Here is a 22534-nt window from a genome sequence, read left to right as displayed (position 1 = left end):
TTGATATTGGAGCAGCCAGTAATGTCACACAGAAACCTATGGGTTATCAGCCAAACAAACAGCAATATCAAAACACTTGGTCGTAGAGGCTATTACAGTGATATATTTTTAAAAGATAAGGTGGGATTTGAATAACACAGCTACAACCCTGAGTGAAAGTTAAAACAACAAGAATTGCATGTCATCATATAAATTCAAATATCTAATGTTATTCACCCAAATTGCTTTAAAAAGCATCTGTCTAAAAGTTAGGAACATTTCTTCAAGGGAAGACAAACATTGACAGACGTACACCACCAAACTGCCCTTAATTGAAATATAGATAAGATAAGATTAATATTTACATACGAACATGTAACTTTACTATTCATCTCTAGATGTAGTTGTGATCGACCAAATTACTTTGGTGCCCTTTCCTCTTTAATCATCCCTGAGTCCTTTGATAGGTTCAACCTCTGGACTACACAGGTCAACCATCTGGTGTACTGCTATTCCAGCGTGATTCGCGTGATGGCGCTGCTACACGGTGTACTTTTCTATGTACCTTGACCATGAAAATGGATGTGGCGTCAAGGAATATCATGGCCAAGGGCTTGATAACAGCAGGTTGTATCACTCGAATATTAATTATACGATACAAGAGTAATGCAGATATGTTAATACTTAGAAAATATAATACTAGTATTTTGGGTAACCTAAAGGCTGAAGATTATTCGAAATATAGAAAACTTCAATTTTCCAAGCTTTTTAAGCATTTTCAAAATGAAGTCAATTTTACACAGTGTTGACTGCTAGATCTAGAGGGGAAGCAGTTATGGTGTAGTTATAGTTTTGGGTCCGTTGGCGTCTTTGCGTGCGTGCGGTTCTGGCGCAATGTCTTAAGAACATCTAAATGGATTGCGATGATATTTGATATGTGGACATGACGGTTCAGGTCGATTTTTGGCCTCCTGGTGGTCGACCTTGGTACTGCAGCAGAACTTATTCACAGTGACAGGAACATAACCAGCGCTGTCGCCCACACAAGGTACAGCATACCACTGTAAGGGAAAAAATACAAGGATGGAGGAATTTATACTTGATATTTTATGTGCTGAGACACCTCGAAGACAATAGATAAACAAAGACCAGTGCCTAACACACATTTCAGCACCAAGGAAAGTACCTGCATCGTTTACAAGATTCGCTAGAGGCCGCTCTTATGATATAGAGAATGACTTCCTTACTAGGGGTGGGTACCGGTACAAACAATTCAGGTCCGGTCCAGGTCCAGGTCCAGAGGGTCAGGTCCAGGTCCGGACCTGTACCTGTACCTGATTATAGTAGTGTCGCAGTACATCATATTTTGGAGAGCGAGACACACGCAAAAGTCTCCAAACGTCATGTCTGGAACGATATAATTTCTTAGGTTTGCACTTTGTCTCAAAATTATAATTATACTCTTCTCGCCGTCTGTTTACTAATCCTTTAAGTGTTTCTAGGTATGATTCACAGCTAACGTCTTCGAAAACGAAGTTAAATCTGCTGTTTTGTATTTTCTTAGACCAGTTATGTGGCCGCCTGGTACTATGAATTTTCTAATCGGTCCATAGGCCGGTCCACTGATTTTATACGGACCGGTTTTTTTGGACCGGTCCATTAAGAAATACCGGTTTTGTACCGGTACACGGTACCGGTACCCACCCCTATTCCTTACGCAGGCCACCGTTCAATGTCTATCGAGTTCAAATTGAACTTGTTCTAAAAGCCTTACCAGTGAGCTACGTATAGCTGCGGAACTTGTTCTAAAGCCCTTACCAGTGAGCTACGTTTAGCTGCGGAGCTTGTTCTAAAACCCTTACCAGTGAGCTACGTATAGCTGCGGCGTGCCAGCATGGTTCGGAATCCCTCCTGCTCCGTTCGGACTGTACACGTCACTCCGGCGGCACGTCCCCGGCCAGATCCCGCCAGCGGCCACGTGAGCACCGCCAGTCGACTCCCCTCTTCCCACTATCTGCACAACTCCGGACATGCCGTGGTCCGAATGGAACAGGTTGTGACAGTGGACGTACACAGGCCCCGTGTACCTGTAAGATTCCAACATCGTTTTATCGATGTATGATTATACATGAAGAAGTTATCTTTATGTAACCCAGAATATAAATGACAACACTGGCTAAAATACCATGCTCTGTTTGGTAGTATAAGTGAAGACATTGGCTGACAGTTCATGTGCAGTTCTACCTTACAAGTTCCACAGAGCTCCAGTCTATACAACTGGCTTTTAGAATACCATGTAACGTTAGATACCACAGCTGCAAGTCATACTTGTAGACACACAACTATCAGACATTTGAATTCAACTGTAAGGAGGGCATTTCCAACTTACAGTTAAACACTTTGAAACAACTTTTACAGGCTGGTTTGAAACTTTTTATTTGAACACAAGATTGATTTTCTAAAAACTGAAAGTTTTTTGACTATGTAACTTTGATACAATCATTCTGTGTCATTCTGTATGGTTTCATAATGTTACTTTGAAAACCAGTAGAAAAAATATTTGAATCTCGTTCACCAGTATTATGCTAATCTTCTCCTGTCTTTGTTTCCAGCTTGAGACAGTGTGGGATTTTTATGTGTTTATTTAGTTATGGGGGTCAATCCACCTTTCGAACTGCAGCAAGGCCACAGTGGGAAGCACTACCTAAATTACTTCATGGTTCTGGACCCTGGGTCCATATTCTTGATTTTTAAAAAGGCCGTGGGACTACCTTTACTATATGTGGTGTTTGCGCTCACGTGACTATGAGGTAAGTATTGGCGACCATGCTGGTTGGTTAAAGCTGGATGAGTGAATTAGAAGGCCAAGTTATGACATCATACACACTGGATAGTTAAGGTTGGAGGTTGTCAGGTGATTTGAATTGACAGCCAAGTTATGACACATATGTACATTCAAATTCAAAGCTCTTACGTCTACTACTCTTCCAGGTTCAACCAATCAGCATGGCGGCTGTGACGTCACGTTCAGATATGTTGACGCGCGAAGCATGCTGGTTAATGGAGGATTGTGGGATTGTTCCTGACCTGTGCAGTTGGAGCCGGATGGTGACGTTACTCAGGGGCGGTATGAGGATCGTGTCACGCCACTGACCCACTGGGTTGTAGATGGACTTCTCGTCTGTCCAACTCTCGTTCCACGCGTGAGTTAGGACGAGCGGGAAAGGGTCGGGCCGAACAGCTGAGGCGTCAAACCCCTGATACTGGTGGTAACACAGCTTTCCCTTGGGGCATGGAAACAAGAAGACATGTCATGGAAGCAAGAAGACATGTCATGGAAACATTGGGACATGGAAGCAAGAAGAAATGTCACGGAAACATTGGGACATGAAAATAAGAAGACATGTCATGGAAACATTGGGACAGGAAAGCTAGAAGACATGTTATGGAAACAAGAATTTGTTTTCTTTCATGTTTTCATGTAACGCATGTTTTTGGTTATGTATACTTTCCGTTAGTTCTGTTGAAAGTTAAGATCACCACACATCTAACTGGGTACCTGTAGATCAAAATACGCCATGGATGGGGGACCGACGAACACATCAAAATGTCCGTATGGTCCTTCGTACTTGTTGTAGGACACTACTTGGAAATGGTGGACGTGCGCGTGGAAAGGATGCACTTTTAGAGCGTTGTTGTTGAGAATGTGCCACTCCTGGAAGGGGGAGAAGTGTTTTATGACTTCAAATTCAGAAAAAGCAGGTTCAAAGCTAAGAACAGTAGTCCCTTGCCGACCTTAAGCCCTCCTCTCACTGGACCCGCGGCACGCTGGCGGCGTCGCTGTGGCCGATCAAATTGACAAATCACTCAACGAATTTCATCAACAAAAACGAATCTTTTTAAGCTCTGTGTGTTTTGTTGTCTTTTTGGTCATACTTGTATGTTTTGAATGGTATTCCCATTATAAAGTCAAGAGTAACACAAATCCAGTTTAGGACGCAGCGACGCCGCCAGCGTGCCGCGGATCCAGTGAGAGGGGGGCTTTAGAATCGAACTCCGAACCACAGATTCACGGACTTTGATTCATATGGCCAAACAGCGGGGCTGCGTTACTTCTTGCGCCAAAGGGACATGAAAAAAATGTATACTATTCAAAGAAAGAAACTTGATAAACGATAACTATATTTCGCACTGACCTGAAACGTGTCCACCTCGTCCTTATACCTATAGTACGTTGGTGAGACGTAAGGTTGGCGGTTAAATTCAAATCCTGCTCCAAACTCCACCACGAACCTCCCTTGGATCTAGTGTAAACAGAAAACGCTCGTGGGATATCGGAGTTTTCTTTATACACAACCAGTGACTTCTTACCTGCTGACGTTTCGGTGTCTGTCAGACACCTTCTTCGGAGCTTCTGACTACAGTACTGCTTCTCGTCGCTTTAAGTAGCCGATGTAGGTGGCGCTTTTGTGGCGAGAAGCAGTACTTAAGTCAGAAGCTCTGAGGAAGGTGTCTGGCAGGCACCGAAACGTCAGCAGGTAAGTCACTGGTTGTGTATAAAGAAAAATTCAATACCCTATGTTCTACCAACCTGATGAAATTATTTTCGGGAAAAAACACTCATGCATGTCAGAGTATATACTTGGTCTTTGGAGAAAAAGAAACACGGACAATTGGTGTATAATATTCTTAAGGATTCTCATGTGCTTTATATATGCTTATTCGGTAAACCTTTGAGCAGTTCAAATTCCTCAGAATTGTTTTTTCATTACGTGATACGTCTATCCATCAACAACATGTACAGTATGTATGCAACACGTGCAGCTTAACACAACGATTCCCCTTCTTTGTCAAAGAGGTCAGCAGCTAATACTTACCTGCTCATCGGTTAGATTCCGCAAGTCGGCGTTGTAGGATGGACGAGAGGGCAGTTCTTCGGGGAAGTCCATGATGGCGTTGATCGTGTCTTAGCAAGGAAAAAGAATCTTATTGAAGGACGGTTTGAAAAGGAAATGCATAAAGACGTATATCATCGATGAAATTGAAATATGATACAGTATGTAGAGATAAAATGAATCATAAGATTTCAAGGGTATTCTAAATCACCATTACAAAGGTGAAGGAATTAATGAGAAAGTATTATGTTACCATTGACAACTATGGTGGCGAGTATCCCAGTGTATGGTATACTCTCTGGTCCAACACTTAACAAGTCTTCAGCGGAAGGAGCCGACTTCATCTGTTGATCGAGATGAAAACATAAGAAATGGTGAAAATCCATGTAATGGTCATTTATTAAAAAAAAAAACACTTCGGGACATATGGTGCCTCTAAAGTGGTTACAACCATGTCCTGTTTTGTCTTTGCGAGCCCTCAGATCTGTAGTAGCCACAGGCTTGGTTCATAGCCCTGGCTCTATGTTTTTCACTGTCAAAGACAAAGCAATAGATAGATAAACAAATAAATAAATAAAGACCTGCTATGAACATAGCTTTCAGCACCAAGGACAGTACCCAGCATCCTCTTTGAACCACGCATGCGCATTAGTTATACAGACGCTGCTGCCTGTTTTAGAGGTCAGAATGCCGTAAAAACGGAATTTCTCAGTCATAAGAAGACCGATATGAGGCCGATTGCTTAATCTATTAAGTATTGTCGAACGAAAATCGTAAAATGCAAGACATTTTTTTTTAATGGCTGTAACGTTTCTCACTTTGAAGCTCCCCTCCGTGCTACACTTGACCGCTATGTCCAGCCGTTGCCCGGGACCCAGGACCGCCTTGGTTACTGTGTAGGGCCGGTCAACATACAGCCCGTCCAAGGCAAGGATCTGCATCTCACAGCTGGAACCTACAAGGAAAGAAATAGAACTGTAAAAAAGGATGGACAAAAATGACCCTCTGTCTGCAATACAATACTAGTTATGAGTGCTAGCACTTTCGGTTCGTTTTCTTTTTGGTCAGAATTTGGGGGTCCCAATCCTTGAATAAACACCGCGTGATTCTTATGTCTGTCACAAATTTTCTTCTGTCCAAACCATGAGCACAATGCTCTATGTATGTGGTTTTGTGGGAGGGACAACAATACTTGTAGTGCGGAACTCTTTGAGAACTAATGTGATATAATGTTCAGTGTTCATTACACTGCATACACAATCCTGCCTCGTTTTATAACTTAATATCGAACTTGACCATTCAACAGCGAGATATTTAAGTGCAAACTTTGCCCTATCTTATCCCTGCTGCTTAACCAATAGGGAATTGGGTGCCAGACGGTTACTTCAGAGTGAAAAAAAGGTTAAACAGCCTCACCTTCTATTGTAATGAAGAGTAGTTCCCACATTCCCGCGCTCAGCATTCTGAACCGCTTGATCTCGCGTTTCTTCAAAGTGACAGTCGGCTGTAGCTGACCTAACAAACAAAAAAGATTTATTTACTCAATTATATTCCCAAGAAAACACTCAACAAATTGTTAAGATTGTCATGTATTGTCTTTAGCCACTTCTATGGCTTATTCAAACCAACCAAGGGGTAACACTTTACCATTGGTCAAATAGTAGTCGATCTCGTTCCCAGGATTCATGAGCCAATCTGCGAGTGTGATGTTCTCGGTCACATTGTACACTGGTAACCTTGAAAGGAACAAAAAAAAAAAAAGAAATAAGAAAGCAAGGAAGTAGGCTGGCACTTGAAAAGCTTTTATGAATGATCTGTGCCAATTATTTATTCCCCTTTTTGCTGAATTCTACCATCCATACCCCTGTAGGAAGGCCTGTGCAGTGTCCGTAACTGGCCATTACTTGAATCACTTCACACAGGTGTACAAATGGGTTATTGTTCTCTGTACGTGGCACTGATCTTATTGATATAAAAGTTTAATGTCCAAGCAGATCCAACGGTTGCAAAGACGCAACCAGCGTATCCAACTGGCAGAAGAAATTTTTATTATGCCCGGTTGCAATTAACATGTCTTCTGCCAGTTGGATACGGTCTTTGCAACCGTTGGATCTGCTTGGAGATTAATAAAAGTTATAAAAACTTGAGTGCAGTGCCACATCGTCCTTGTCTGTCCTAAATGTTTAAAAAATGACTATCTCACCTGGCGTCATCACCCCAGATGTCTTGAAGCACGGCAAAACTCCTAAACGCCAGGAGAGGCGAGTAGGCGGCGTACACGAACCACGGACCGAACAGTAGCGGGACGTCGCTCTCGCAGTTGTTTGGACAGGAGATGGCGTCCAACTCGTCCGACATGACAGCCGGGTCGTCCTCTACAATGAGGAATCCCGCCAGGCCACCATTCAACTACGTGTGACAAACAAACGTGCACATGTATAGAGTTAGCTATTTCAAGTTCAACTCGCTCTACTGCGGTACAGGGACGCCACTATTGCTTAGCGGAATGAAGTAGAACTGCAACTAAGGCAGCTGGGTCGTCCTCTACTATCAGGAATCCAGCCAGGCCACTATTCATGTACGTGTGACAAACAAACATGCACATGTATAGCGTTAGCTATTCGTTTCAAGTTCAACTCGCTTCGCTGCGGTACAAGGACGCCACTATCGCTCAGTGGAATGAACTAGAACTACAGCTAAGGCAGCTGGACTACTATCAGGAATCCAGCCAGGCCACCATGCATCTACGTGTGGGAAACAAACGTACATATATATATATAACGTTAGCTAGTCAGTTTAAGGTCAACTCGCTCTGCTGCGGTACAAGGACGCCACTATTGCTTAGCGGAATGAACTAGAACTGCAGCTAAGGCGTCGGATTCGTGATTCCGCCAGGCCAACATTCATCTTCGCATGACAAACGAGCGTGCACATGTATATAACGTTAACTATTCATTTCATTTTAGCCAATCAGCAGCATTTATTTCATTGGCCGCTAGAGGTCGCTATCAAATGTTCAATATATGGTTGCATAACCAAGTACTAGTGTTCTAAACCCTGCTTCTTCTTCTTTCAGTCGAACTCAAAGCGTAATTATTCACCTTGTTGTATCATTAAAGCCAGTAGTTACCCATATGAGGCTGTTGTAACGTGCTCGAGGCACCTCATCGAACACGGGAACCCCATAATTTTACGTCCCTTCCGAAAGATGAATGCAGCTTCAACCAGGACGCCCTTCCCTGGATTGGAACCGGGGTTTGAGACGAGGCATAATGCTTGTTCGGTAGCTGATAGTACATGCAACCCTGCTTAATAATCATACTTTTAGCGCAATACACCTGTCCATAGACAACTCGATATCACTCCGCATGCGCAGTAAGAGTTGTGAAGTGGCTTATTACGTACGTGAAATGACGCGGCGCCATGGTGATGGCTGTGGTACCAGAACGTTCCTCTCGCGTGATCCGACGGGATTTCGATCCGGTACTGGTAGGACTCTCCCGGTGCAACCTGGGAAAATGTCCACAATGTTTATCATGTTTTGACGGTTGAACAGTTTAGATAATCAGTACTGGTACACACGAAGTTTCTTGATAGGAAGACTTAGGTTTCATATCTCAAACATATGAAGTATACATTTTTCATAGAATATCTTGGATTGAATCATAGACAAATGAGACAATCCCCAACCATTGCTTTATCCCCTTGATATATGAATCAGAAAATCATGAAATCAACAACAGTTCAATTACACAAAAACAACCCATACAAGCTGAGTATCCCGCCTAGAAACAAAAGGCCAGATTATCAGGCATTAGAGGCTTCTGGTTCCAATTTCAGGTGAGTTGAAAGTAATGAGTGAAAACAGGTTCCAGAAAAAGCCTTGTTTTGTGTCCCGCAGGGGCAACATTATATCTTAACTCATTCTTTTGTTTGGTGCATTTAAAATGACTTTACGCATCATATCACGTCTGAAGTATAGAAGATGGGAACACATCTTGTAGAGAATATATTGGGTGGAACCGTAGAAAAAGTGTAGCAAAATTAAGAATTTTTATTAAGTACGTAACCACCATTAACACTCATCCATTGGTTACATAAATCCACCACTTTGAAAAACAGTGGTTTTGAGTGGTCTCTAGTGCAGCATCCCCCATGTATGCACGGTTCATAATTATATATACAGGAGTGCATTACACTGGGGGACGTTTTTGGTTGGAGATTTGTTTGGACGTATATGTGTTTTCAGGGTGGCAGAATTAAGTACCCTGTTGGAATTATGTACCCTGCAGCTGGAATTATGTACCCTGGCAGAATTATGTACCCTGTTGGAATTATGTACCCTGCTGGAATTATGTACCCTGGCAGAATTATGTACCCTGGCAGAATTATGTACCCAGGCGGAATTGTGTACCCCGGCAGAATTATGTACCCTGGCGGAATTATGTACCCTGGTGGAATTATGTACCCTGGCGGAATATGTACCCTGGCCATGGTGGAATTATGTTAGTAGATGTTCTACCCACCAGTACGAAGGGGCTGTCCTGCGGCTCCATGGGGGACACGTGCAGGCCGTGCACGTGCAGGTTGGTGTTGTTCGGGTGACGGGGAACGTTGTTCGGCCGGGCCTCCTGATTCCCTCCCAACTCGTTCACCTGCATGGTTTCGTTTGTATTGATTTAATAAATGAATGAATGAATGAATGTGTGGTTGTTGAAATTGAAAGAACATTACAGCCCCAGGTTGAATTTTGTCATTTCTAACAGGCGACACGTCTTTAGAAAGTTTTAAAACAGTTACGTATAACATCATAAATTCAACATTTTAACTATAAGGCTTTCAGCGGATTGTAACGTTAGTATGAAATATCTCGGGTGAATTCGTATTAAATATCTCTATAAACATTAGAAGATATGTTTTAACGGAGTTTTCAAAGTAGCCAGTGCTAGATATAGAAAGATAACGCAAAATGTCTCGCAGCTAGCATCGACTTATAATCATTTATGGGGCTTAAAGAGACGGAAATTTCCTGCGTCCTTACCAGTTTAATGTTGAGCATGTCCCCGGGCCGGACCCTAAGAGTAGGACCGGGCATCTTCCCGTTGTACAAACGGCGTTGGAACGTCAACCAGTCGAACGTGACGTCACTGACGTCAACTGTCAACGTCACGTTTAGGTGAGTCTCGTTCCCGGAGTTGTATTCATCCGGACGAACAAGGGCATTCCCAACTAAATGTGAAAAGAACCACCAGGCATGGGTTTAGCACAAATCACAATAGGGAAACAAGATATCCCTCTCTCACAGTGAATTGTTCCGATGATCTCACACTACGTACTTGTCCTTCCTAAACGTAACATCAGGTACAGGTACAGGTACCGGTACAGAGGTTTCGGTACTGACATATACCTGTACCTGTACCTGAACAATTTGAAAAATTAACATGTTTTCTTCTGAACTTCTTCAATAATGTCAGTATCTTTATTCAAAGGACATGAGTTCATAACTAGGTTTCCTACCGCCAAACTCCCTCGGCCTTGCTATCAAAACTTTCTGTTCCAAGGTGTCACTTTGGTTACGTTTGGTTGTTACATGAGGCCATAAGGTCAGGAGATCAGTCACAAAATAAGCACATACTTGGTGTAGACAGACAAGTTACAAACATTGCTCCTTCAACCTTCTCCCTACTGCCTAACTCTGTAACCAATAGGGAATTGGGTGCCAAACGGCGACTTCAGTGTGCTAAAGGTTGATTATGAAAAAGGGACTGAACAAGGAAACCAACATCAGCTCAATTACACAAAACCAACCAGCAGAACACAAAACAAACACGCAAAGTATGCTACTGTTGCTACCGAGAAACAAAAGGCCACATTATAAGGCATTAGAGGTTTCTAGTTCGTTTGTTCCAGTTTCAGGTGAGTTGAAAGAAATGAGTGAAAACAGGTCCCAGAAAAAGCCTTGTTTTGTGTCCCTCAGGGGCAACATTAAATCTTAACTCATCCTACCTTTTGTCCGATGCATTTAAAATGACTTAACGCATCATATCACGTCTTAAGTAGCGAAGACGGTGGGAACACTTAAGATCTATTACCGAGCAACCTAAGTACTTTTTTCTTGCAATGCTTTATCTCTGTGGTGTAATGTAAACAGACAGTTTGTTTACATTGGTTACCAGGAAGATTATCTTCGGGAAATACCAGGAAAAAAACATGACCTTTGTGCTGTTCTTGAAATGGACATGGTGTAAAAAAGGAAACAAATAAGATTTTCGTAAAACTCTTAAACTTTGAAAATTACCATACTTACCATTACGATGCTGTGTTTTATAGTGTATTTTGGTCGCATTTTCATTTCGTCCATATCACTTCATTCAAATGTTTACGCTGATTTTTAGAACGTATTTGTTTTAAAAACTTAGCATCGACAAGAAATGAAGAAACTTTCATTTTCATCTTCTTTTATCCAAGAAAAAACTCTTACCAACTTCTCTCTACTTGCAATTGCTTTAATCAAAACTATCAAATACGTGCTCTCCATTTTTCCTTGATATATCAGAAGAGAGGCCGTTTGTGGGTCTTTGGAAAGAGACACTCTCTAAGCAGAGGCACCAGTTGAAGTGGCGTCGTTACTTTCCTCTGATCGCCCTGCTTTCTGACAGTCGTTCACCTTGAGGGTTCAATCATAAGGTGAACGACCTTTCCTTTCAAACTCTTGTGAAGTGTAAAAAGAGGGGGTAGATAGTATGAAACAAGGACGGAAGGTCACCCCTGAGTCGTTTTTGAACAAGATCCTTCTAAGAATGCGAGCTTACAAAAACAAAAGTGATGCTTCGTCAAAAACAATGAATGTCCTAAAAATAAACAACGAGAGTCAACAGAACTACACTGTTCTGTAGCTGCATAAAGATGTTTTATCTAGAATGGTCAGAAACGCTGGCATAATGACGCAATATGACACAAAAAGTATGGAAACTCCAGTTTATCACATCTTTGTCATGCCTTTATCAATTTCATTGTTTTATATATCAATGAAAAGCCTGTTCATTACGGTTTACAACAGTATTCCACTTGCTATGATCGCACATTCATGGACTAGATATAGAGCTGATAATGTGAGTGCGTCGCAAAACAAAAATACCCTGGGACACGAAAAAATGTCATATGATCGTGGAATCGTGGGAAGTTTCAGCCCTTTTTTCTCGGGACTACAAGTAACTCAAAAACATGAAGTAACAACGGAGATACAAGCGACAGAAACCAGGTTTCCACACTTTTTGTACCAAGCTTGTATATATATATCTACTAAATTTTTAACGAATCAACAAAACCTCAAACTCGTCCTAAGAACCCAGTCATATTCATCGTACGTATGTTTAATATTGGTCGTCGGAGTCACGGCGAAACTGTGACAGCACCGATAAGTTAGTCTCCACCTAGCCTGGATGCCAGACACCCAGTCTCTAAAATCCACCGTGGATATTTGAGAGATTTGGGGTCTGGCATCCAGGCTTGCCTCCACCAGACCTTCCTTTGGGGTGTGGGTCGTAGAATTGGACAATGATTGGCCAGGAGGGTTAACATTTCCCCCTGTGTCTGCTAATGAAACCCTATGGCGGCCAAACTCTCCTCAAATATTCTCCATATAGCTGGCGTGGTCAGTCTACGGCAATTTTTGTCGTCACACGACATCTGAATTATATCATAACGCATTCGCGATGGTGTCAAGAATACCCTCAATGTCCTTCCGTACAGTTATCGTCGGACGAAATGTGAGAATATTCTTACCTGTGAAGTTTTTGCAGGGGTTAGTCATACTGCAGATTGACATGACGATGTCCGAGTTCCACAGAAGAACCGCCAACACGGCTAGCATCGTGGCTTTAACCATGGTCAACGGCGTCGGCGTCCGATCTTAACTGGGCGTTTTGAGCTCGAATGGCTCCCACAAAAGAACGTCAAAGAGACAACCGCAACTGTAGCTTTAAGAGATAGCTACCCACCCTTCTCGGTTCTGATCCACCAAACAATGATTATCTCAAAGAGTTGCACAACTTAGGAACATACCATGAGGAATCACATCAAGGGGGTGACAAGATGGGACATTGTTCAGTGATGATTCACATACTTTTATCTGCATGTTTTGAGAAGTGTAGTTTTCTGGTGTACGTTTGGAACACCATTAAAGGCTTGTCGGTCAGAAAGTCTCAGGTGACGAAGACAAAACGATACAGATCGCGGCTTTTACCTTGTAATAGGCTTTCTGGGTCAGCTGAGGACGGCCTAGTTTATTTAAAAGCCAATTAAAAGGGCGGTACCTTACATTACCTCACATGAACCCACAAAATAATACAGTGGACGCTTCCAGGTTTATGGGCTAGAATTAATACTACCAGTCCAACCGAATTGTAAGACGCTACAGAACCAAGCAAACTCACTGGCACTAGGAGACGTTCAACTATCAGAGAACACAAAAAAGTCGTCAATTATTCTGCATTCAAGTCTATGATTGATATAATGGCATAAAGACAATGTTTCTTGATAGTATATATGGAAAATGTTAGCTCAGTGAGGGTTTTTTTAACTCCCGTAAGTGGTGATAGCTCTTTCAAGGACGTCGTTCTGTAGCTGTAGGTCTAACGACTGTGATTATTTCAGGGCCACAAGTAATCGGTGAATAGTTGAAAGGCATTGAAGTGTTTTTGTGTGTTTCGCAGATCGACAGCTCATTAAAATATCTACCACTGTCGTATCTGGTACGTACGAGTAGAAGCATTTCATTTAGACTGTCGTTTTACTTCAAGTTTACAAAACATGCCTAGTGTTTAATTAGTTTTACGTTTTCGATGCCGGCGTTGATGATACTAGTATACACTATCGCGGATTCAGCTTGCTTTTCCGGGTCACTGAAGCTTTAATTGTATAAGTAACTGTTCGAAGGACTTTTCTGCATTCAAACTTACCCGCACCAGACAGGTTCTGCCATCATATCTCAGTTTACTTGCCTTTCACTTCAGTTCATAGAAAAAAAAGAAATCGAAGATGCCATACCTAAATAGATTTCATTTCATTGAGTTTCTTTATGAAGTACTTTTTTCTTTGTCATACACATGTTCTATGTCATCATCATATGACATTGATTAACGTGTCTTTTATTAACATTTTATTGCATACAAAGCATTTGATTCCAATGTGATTCATCCTACTGACTGATAATGTCTGTGTATCAAAAAGATTATGTACAAGTTGCCCATTATTGCTGTGATGTTTTCTAAAAAAAGTATTTTATTGGGCGTTCAAACAGGATGCAGTCCCTATTGTTACTCCTTACATGGTCTACACACTTAATTTTACAATAATTTTTTGAAAATATCCAGATTGCCTGAATATTCTTTATTCCCAACCACATATTTGATATTTTGATGACCATCTGTAATCTTCTTCAGGTCAGTTCTGACTGGTTCAGCTAGGTGTCGCTGCTTGAATATGTGGTTGTAAATAAAGAACTTTGCTATTCAGCCATTCACCAACTTGATTAGATTATTCACGTATCTAGATTTACATATTTGCTGCACATAGAATTATGCGATTTTCCTTTAAAAGCGTCTGCGTAACTACAAATACACTACGGCATATCTTGGCTCCGGTTCCTGTTTGTTGATAAGCGGAGTTGTTTCGGTCTCTCCGCTGGACTCCTCGGTCTCTGTCGGGTCGTACTCGGTAGGGACCCGAACGATCCGGCGGATCCTGGGCCGGTATATCTGCCGCGCCGGGCAGCAGTACCGCCGGCTGGTGGTCACGGTAAGGACCAGCAACAACACACCCATCATCATGCCCCCTACCAGCAGCCCGTAGAACTTCAGGAAGCCCAGGTCCTCCCACCAGGCCAATTCTAGAGGGGTGCAAAAGACAACAACATTATTTCATGTAATAGATGTTACTTACAATATGTGCAGTTCAGTCTCTTTAAGAGACTGCCAAGCTCATTTGGCAATAGATTTCAAAGTACATGTATAGTTACGTTGTAGTTCAAATTTTGCTTCCACCTTTTTCTGTATTTTATATCGTAGTCTTTATAGTTTGCCTTTTGATCCGTGATTATGTTTGTATCATCATCAGTTAACGCCCTTGTATTCTTTCTCTGTTCTCTTTGTGTATTACTTTTGTGAAAAGCACATTTTTCTTTCATTAAAAAGGACAATGGCATGAAACGTTAGGCTGCTGTTCTTCAAAACATCGACCCCTCAAAAATTTCAATAGTTCAAGAAATAACTCAGAAGTACAGGTATAACGCAGAGCTACTGAAAATGCAAACTCCCATATGGAAGAAGAAAAAAGATTCGATGTTCTCCAAGCAGAGGATGGATTCCGGCAGGTTTTTGACGTATTATTAGGCGTTTTTGTCGGGTTTTCATTTTTTTTGGCTCTAACCTTTGGTTTATGTAGACAAAAAAATGACAAAGTGGAAAGCCCGACAAAAACGCCTAAAAACACGTCAAAAACCTGCCGGAACCCCTCCTCTACTTGGAGAGCAAAAAAAACAACATGTGCGTGCACTCACCGGTCTCAATCAGGTAGTCGTAGTCATACCCGAAGTCCGCCGCTAGAGCGAAGAAGTCTGCGGATTTGTGGAGGGGTACGAACGGCACCATGAATGACCCCCTGTTATGACCAATCGGTGCGTTTTCTGCCGTCAGAGCGCTGACGTTCGGTCTGTGGAAGGACACAAGTTATTTTTAGGATCATTAATCTGAAGTACAGCCAGTAGGTACCCATCCGAGTAGTGAGGATGTTGTAGTGCATTATATTCTAACGTGCTCGAGGCACCTCTTCGAACACGGGCCCCGAAAGTCGACGTATGCATCTTTAACCAGGATGCCCTTCACCGAATTCGAACCGGGGTCTCTCAGTTACCAACTAAATTAAATGGCACCTGGAGCTCAACTGTGAGGCTGCCACCAGTTGAGCTATAGAGACAAAACACAAGGACACACAAAGAATTTGAAATACCACATATGAAAAACTTCAATGAAGAAGTAGAAATGTATACTTAAGTCCAACGTTGTAAAATACTTCACAGTATAGCGTCAAGAAAAATAAGTTATACTCCGGGATGGAGGATACAAGAAACCTAAGTCTGAAAACAAAAAAATAAACCAAGATAGAAAAAATAGCGCTGTTCCTGTGGGCCACCGTACTATCCCTGTAACTAGTGACTCGTGACTAAACCCGTACCTGAATTTCCGGAGCCAGACTTCATAGATACTGTCCACGTAGGCGTGGTGAATGATGAACAGGGGATCGTTCGCTGAAGACCCGACCGAGCTGAGAGTCCCGTTCATGAAGCGATGGACAGCGTTGTGCAGGTAACTCCGGACGCTTGCAGTACCTATAAAAGTCGCCAGATGTCAGGCATACACGGTACAAACCGACCGACCACCAACCAAACATACAACCATCCACCCATACAAACAAACGAACAAATCAAACCAAAAACATGACAAACCGTCTGGTGCAGCGAATCCTTCCAGTGTGTTTCTGAAGCTGAAGTTCGCCGACCTGTCGTAAGGGGGCGGTTCGTACTGGTCCAGTTTCAAGACGTCCTGGACGTCCTGCCATCTCGGAAGGGTGGAGTAGTCCGGAACGGTTCCGGGATTCCGGAGAAGCGGTCCTTCCGGACTGCCGTCACAAACTGTCCGGAGTTCGTCATACTCGTCATCCCGCGTACAGATGACCTGGGTGGCCGTGCACGTATCAATGTTAACATGGTAGATAGGTGGTGAAAAAACGTACACAAACGCCTCTACTCTAGCCTGAATTCAATCAAGCTCCTGTGACGGCTCGCCGCCCTGTAACCGCATAGCCGCCCGCGGGGAGGGGACAGAAACCCCCGGACAGCTGGAGTTTGCGTTATACCTCTACTCAAGTTTTAGACAGATAAAAGTAACTGTCATTTCAAAGTTAAGATAAGTTCATTTGGTGGTCTTTCTGCAACGCTACTTGAAAACCCAGAAATAAGATGGCAAAAAGGATGGTCATTTTGCCTTCCATGCAGGAGCTTTGCAGTAAAAGTCTAATATATTGTCCTAACTCTTCTGGATCGTCATAGTTATTCTGGAGTGAAAGAGGTGGTGATTTTTTGAAGACTCACGGCCTCACGGCATATGGAAATATAGATACAGGCAGCGCCAAATGAAGTCAAAAAACACTTCAATGCTTTGAAGGTGTGTTTTTTTCGACTTCGGTCTTATAAGCATGTATCTGCTCCTTGTATTTGCATTGGCTAATCAATGATTGTAATGTAGTGCACCAACAAACATACCTGCCAGTCGGAGAACACCGACCCGTTGCTGAGTCTCCCGCTGAAGCCCTGAAATGTTGCCCCCAGGAAGTCGTCCGTGCAGACATCGCCTGAAAAACAGGACGCTATTTTAGTGCTGCAGTACTCAAACCTTCCGCAGGAAGCGCTTCAATGCTGTGACCGTGAGAAGTCCGCTGACTGACTCTCCTGGCCAACTATTCACTTGGTCTATGAAGGCCTGGTGGAGGCTACACAATATGCAATGCTATATCGTACTGATATCTAGAAAAATGTAAAGAAACATTTGGAAAGAAATGTTTTTTTACCGATGGGAACTTCGAGAAATCTTCTCATTACATCATCTGTAAATTACAGTGTAATTTGAACACGTAAAGGGGTGGCGAAATCGAGTAACTAATCTTCGAATTTCCATACCTTTAGCTTTAATCTAAACAGTATATACGTAAGACAAATCTCCAAGCAGATGTAAGGATCCGGCTCATTCTCTGTGTTTAACACCTGTTTTGCTGTGAGGCATGACTTCCGTTGTGTCTTGGTGTGTTACCTACTAGTCATTGTTATGTTAACTGCGCAAACCTTAGCCGACAGCTTTAATCAGAACAATTATCTAGTCAGACAGACAAAGGTAATTAAAAATGAATTTTCCTTATCAGTTAAGAGTTTAGATGATGATTGGACATCAAGGTGATAAGATACGAGAGAAAACAGTTACTCAACAAACACGAAAGATCTTCGAAACGGAACATTTCCAAATCCTTGCAGTTGCTTGAGTAACTGTTTTCTTGTGTATCAAAGAGTCGTTAAACGTTGTTGCTGTGAGTGAATAAAGTGCTATCGCGGGATAAGGGCTGTGCCTGGATTTACATATAGATTCTTCTATTTCTTGGGAAAAATTTACACACATAACGACATTCCAACTCACCACACTCGTCCAGGTCCCTCCAGTCCCAGTAGGGAATGGTGAAATCCTCGTCTTCCACGAATCTGGCCAGCTCTCGTTCCCACAGTAGTAAGAAAACGCGATGCCAAGGTAAGAAGCCCGGGCCCTCGTGTGCGAAGTCTATGTTTTCAAACACGCCTCCGTCGGGAAGGAGAACGTTTCTGGAGACGTAGTAGTGCATCCAGGCTAACACGTTATACGTCGTGACGTTAGCGAAGGCCGGTTTGGTTCCGTTTGCGAGGACGTCAACGTAAGGTGTCACGGGGATGACCCAACGCTCGCTCACGGTGGTTTTGCTCTCGTCGAGCGCTCGCAGAAATCGGGTTCTGTCCCACCACGACAGGTCGAAGATGTTCCGACGGATTAAGATCTTTCGTTCGTTACAGTCGGGTCCCACATAGCCGTACTTACACTCACTGCAGTCGACGCCGTAGAAGTTGCCTCGACATTCGCAAGTCCAGTTCCAGTACACAGTCGGCCATCGTTCCCGGTCGTCCGCCCCCACGTAGGGATAGCTGGGGCTGTGGGGAGAGTCGTCCAGCTGAATCTGACGGCAGGTGCCACGGCCGAGAGCCTCACCGCAAGGCGACCCCGTCCCGTCTGACGCCGGCCACAGGGGGCAACACCTGCCGGTGGAGAGGCTCAGGTCGTCCGTACAGGCTCGAGGGAACTGCCCGTAACATGTGCCGAGGAGGAGCGAACAGAAAACCACTAGAAACATCTTCGGCATAACTTCTCCGACAGAATCACTTTTCCAACCTCCTTGCTTACCCAGAGTGTGATAATGGAGTTCCCTCGTGACTCTTTTTAATTAAGAGGGGGCGGGGCACTAAAATGACCAAGGGAGAGTCTACTATTTTCCATGGGTAGCTGTAAACTAGAATCTCCGATTCTGTATAAAAACACTTGACGTCAAAGTTGACACCGATGAAAAGGTTTTACTTAAGCAAACAATTCTAATTCTGATTTTACTTCAGCAAATGATTCTAGTGTAAAATCGGCAAAAAAATTGTCCCGAAATTTGGCTCGACTGAGATGGACATCGGCAAGGATCAAACGAAGAAATCGTCAGACGGTCTTCAGACTACTGAAAACCACAACTTAAGTAGTCTGTAACACAATGTGGTATCGTGAGGTACTTCCAGTAGTCTTACAAAGTTCGAGGGTCGCCAGATATTGACCAAATCTAACTTTTCCCACTCCTTAAAGATTGGGAATTTGAGGATAACTTAGTAATGAATGGTTTTATCTAAGTGAGACCCCTGGAGCCCAAATGAAGACTAGTTTTCTGTAGCTCGAGGCGTCCCGTGCATGTCATATGACTGCCACTCTCGGTTACTTTAATTGTCTGGAGTCAATAGAGCATTAAGGGAAATACCATATTTCTTGGGATATACCATACACACTCCCGGAACGTTTTAGCACGACCTCACTTTTTTTACGAATTTCTCCTTCTGTCAAACGACTAACACGGCCATAGAAAAATGCAAAATTTAGTTGCCTCCTTCGCAGCCTTTTAGCAGCGCTGGGATGAGTAGCATTTTCATATGAAGAATGGTGAGAATCTATGTCCAGAAAAACAACGACTCCCCTTTACACTACAAACTTCTGACTTACATCTGAAGATGCGATTTATGTCTAAACCAAAATTTAATGAATAAGTAGAAATGTACGAACAGGTAGCTGTTTTTCTCCCGTTAAATCTAATAGGATTCTACCATGGTCAATATTGACGGACGGAGCTCAGATAAAACCCAGGTTTGCCTAGCTGCCAGTGAAACCAACCTGCAAGTACATGAAACGTTAGATGGAAGAGCTAAGGACAGTATCCTTGACTGTGTAGTAGTCCCGTTGTTTATACAAACAGTTGAGTGACACGGATTCTAGTCCTGTACGCCCTGCTGGCTTCACACAATAGCGTACAGCCCCAAGGCCTGTCATATGACAGTCACACGGGATGGTATAGTCTACAGCAGACTCCGTCAGGGGCGTTTTCAACTTGTAGTTTACAGCAGACTCTCTCAGGGGCGTTTTCAACTTGTAGTTTACAGCAGACTCTCTCAGGGCTGTTTTCAACGTATACTAGTAGTTAACAACAGACTCTCTTAATGCTGTTTCAACATATAATCTACAGCAGACTTTATCAGGGCCGTTTTCAACGTATACAGTAGTCTATAGCAGACTCTCTCGATGCTGTTTTCAACGTATAGTGTATAGCAGACTCTCTTAATGCTGTTTTCAACGTATAGTCTACAGCAGACTCTTTCAAGACGCCGACATATAGCAGACTTCTTGGCGTGGAGAAATGTTGAAAGTCGCGAAGCAGTGCTCCCCCAAATGAACGCCGTCCCTACAAACAAGAAGTCTGCGAAGGAGGCCAGAATAATTTGGCTTGGGAGTCAAGCCGAACATTGGAATTCAATCTGCCTCGCTGAGTTGAACTCACAGTCGGCTTGACTCCCTGGTAACTCACGAAAGGCGAAAATTGTTCCAAAACAGATCTAGAGTGAATAGTAAGACGTGTGTGGTAATGGAGCCAACTGAAATGAGAGCGCAGTCGCTAGGGCCTTTAAATTGTAGACATGATCTGTTGATTACAATAAGGATTTAAAGAAGATCACGATTTTTCCATGGCTCTCTAACTTACTACACTGATTCACGCCACAGAAGAACCTTTATCGATTATCAATACTAGTATGTAAGGCCGTTCCATGAGGTTCAAAACATGCGACTATTAAAGCTTGCTAACAGTTTGCAAGCACTCCAAACGAAGTATCTGAATCTTATATCCCTCTGTATTTTTGCAGACAACCCCCCAGCGATTTAAATCCCCCCCCCCTCTTACTTTTTCTGAGACATTTATCGTTTCATTGGTTGTTGATACATAGAACCCTGATAATCATATCAAACCACAAGACAGGCAAGCAGAAGATATGCCTCAAAACTGCTTTTGAAACCCACACAACATTCTGTTTGAGCTGGCATATTATAGTATGACTTCAACTACCACCAGATAACCCAGCGAGGGGAAAAGTAGGGGGGGGGGGGAGGTCCCAGGCTAAGGCGGGCAGGCCTCCAGCCTGGCACGGTATGACTCAACGGTGAGAGCCATCACAACCGTGCCAGGCAGGGCATTCCACTGGGGAATATTTGTATGTATCTGTTATGCCGTATTATGTACCAATATTTGTGGTATTATGTACCACTTGCATGCCATACTGAACACAGTACAAAACTGCCTCAAACTGCTTTTGAAACCCACACAATATTCTGATTGACCTGACATGTTGTGTACAACTTGCATGCCATACTTACATTGTAACACAGTACAAAACTGCCTCAAACTGCTTTTGAAACCCACACAACATTCTGATTGACCTGACATGTTATGTACCACTTGCATGCCATACTTACATTGTAACACAGTACAAAACTGCCTCAAAATTGCTTTTGAAACCCACACAACATTCTGATTGACCTGACATGTTATGCAACACTTGCATGCCATACTTAACACAGTACAAAATTGCTCTGTATTATTCCTTTTATTTCTGAGATAATAATTATAAAATAACATAGGAAAGAAAAGAAGAACGGTTGGTAAGAAATACTCCCAACAATTGGCACACAAAGAACGCTGGGAAACAAAAGATTGGAAGTTTCTTCGATAATTCAGTTTCTCTTTCATTAATGGTTCAACAACTTGTTACTTTCCGTTATACATTTTACCACACAACACAGATCTTACAAAAGAAAAATACATCATTACAAACTAAGACTGAAAGAACACTTCTCACATACATATATATAATACCACATTTTCTGACAAAAAATACCACCATGAATTTCGACAAATTAGTCATTGTCCGATTGCTTAATAGTTGCATGAAATACAAAAAGTGTTGATCTTATTTCGGTTGTATGTCATGTTTGAATTGTAAAATATTAGAGCTATGACATACAAATACTCTTATATTATGTCCCTGTTATACATGTTTAGCACATATGGTTCTCTGTACAACATATTGATCTCAATGTATGTACATTAATCACCTTAAAGTTTACAAAATGAGCAATTGTTGACTTAGGAAAAAATCTAAAAACAAAAAAGTTTATTCTACAGCTATGATATAATTTCTTGTTGAACTAGAGGTGACGGAACCTTCAGAAAAATGAAAGAAAAATGATTTTGGGGACTTTCAAGTAAAGGAATTTTCTTCGTTTAAAAAAAGAGCATTTCCCATCAAAACATCCTGGCTCTTGGCATATGACATCATCAACTTCTGTGCACATCCTAGAAATGTGCACAGGATTCCATGATGTCACTGAATTTTAAAGAGCGGTTAGAACTGGACCAACATGTCTGAATGGTTAAAATTGCTACTTCTGTTTTTCTTTCTC

At 42.5% G+C, this 22534-nt stretch overlaps 2 protein-coding genes across 2 annotated transcripts; both read right to left on the bottom strand.

Annotated features, from left to right (window-relative positions):
• Positions 1-43: 43 nt before the first annotated feature.
• Positions 44-12747, bottom strand: LOC136421117 (multicopper oxidase mco-like). The gene is made up of 15 exons (XM_066408268.1): positions 12660-12747; positions 9916-10103; positions 9401-9529; positions 8280-8384; positions 7078-7283; positions 6522-6610; positions 6291-6389; positions 5693-5829; positions 5128-5218; positions 4857-4945; positions 4176-4283; positions 3539-3694; positions 3067-3263; positions 1842-2066; positions 44-1040 (listed from the first exon to the last, which is right to left on the bottom strand). Exons 1-15 carry the CDS (start codon positions 12745-12747, stop codon positions 986-988), a joined length of 1962 nt encoding a protein of 653 aa, XP_066264365.1. The 3' UTR covers positions 44-985.
• Positions 12748-13927: 1180 nt separating this feature from the next.
• LOC136420730 (tyrosinase-like) lies at positions 13928-19026 on the bottom strand. Its single transcript, XM_066407818.1, has 6 exons — positions 18116-19026; positions 17194-17282; positions 16378-16606; positions 16107-16260; positions 15433-15584; positions 13928-14763 (listed from the first exon to the last, which is right to left on the bottom strand). The coding sequence occupies exons 1-6, from the start codon at positions 18861-18863 to the stop codon at positions 14486-14488; spliced, it is 1650 nt and encodes a 549-aa protein (XP_066263915.1). The 5' UTR covers positions 18864-19026; the 3' UTR covers positions 13928-14485.
• Positions 19027-22534: the final 3508 nt, after the last annotated feature.

Source organism: Branchiostoma lanceolatum, chromosome 15 (assembly GCF_035083965.1).
Source record: "Branchiostoma lanceolatum isolate klBraLanc5 chromosome 15, klBraLanc5.hap2, whole genome shotgun sequence".
Classification (NCBI taxonomy): Eukaryota; Metazoa; Chordata; class Leptocardii; order Amphioxiformes; family Branchiostomatidae; genus Branchiostoma; species Branchiostoma lanceolatum.
The sequence above is the reverse complement of the archived record's forward strand: the minus strand, read 5'-3'. Positions and strand labels throughout refer to the sequence as shown.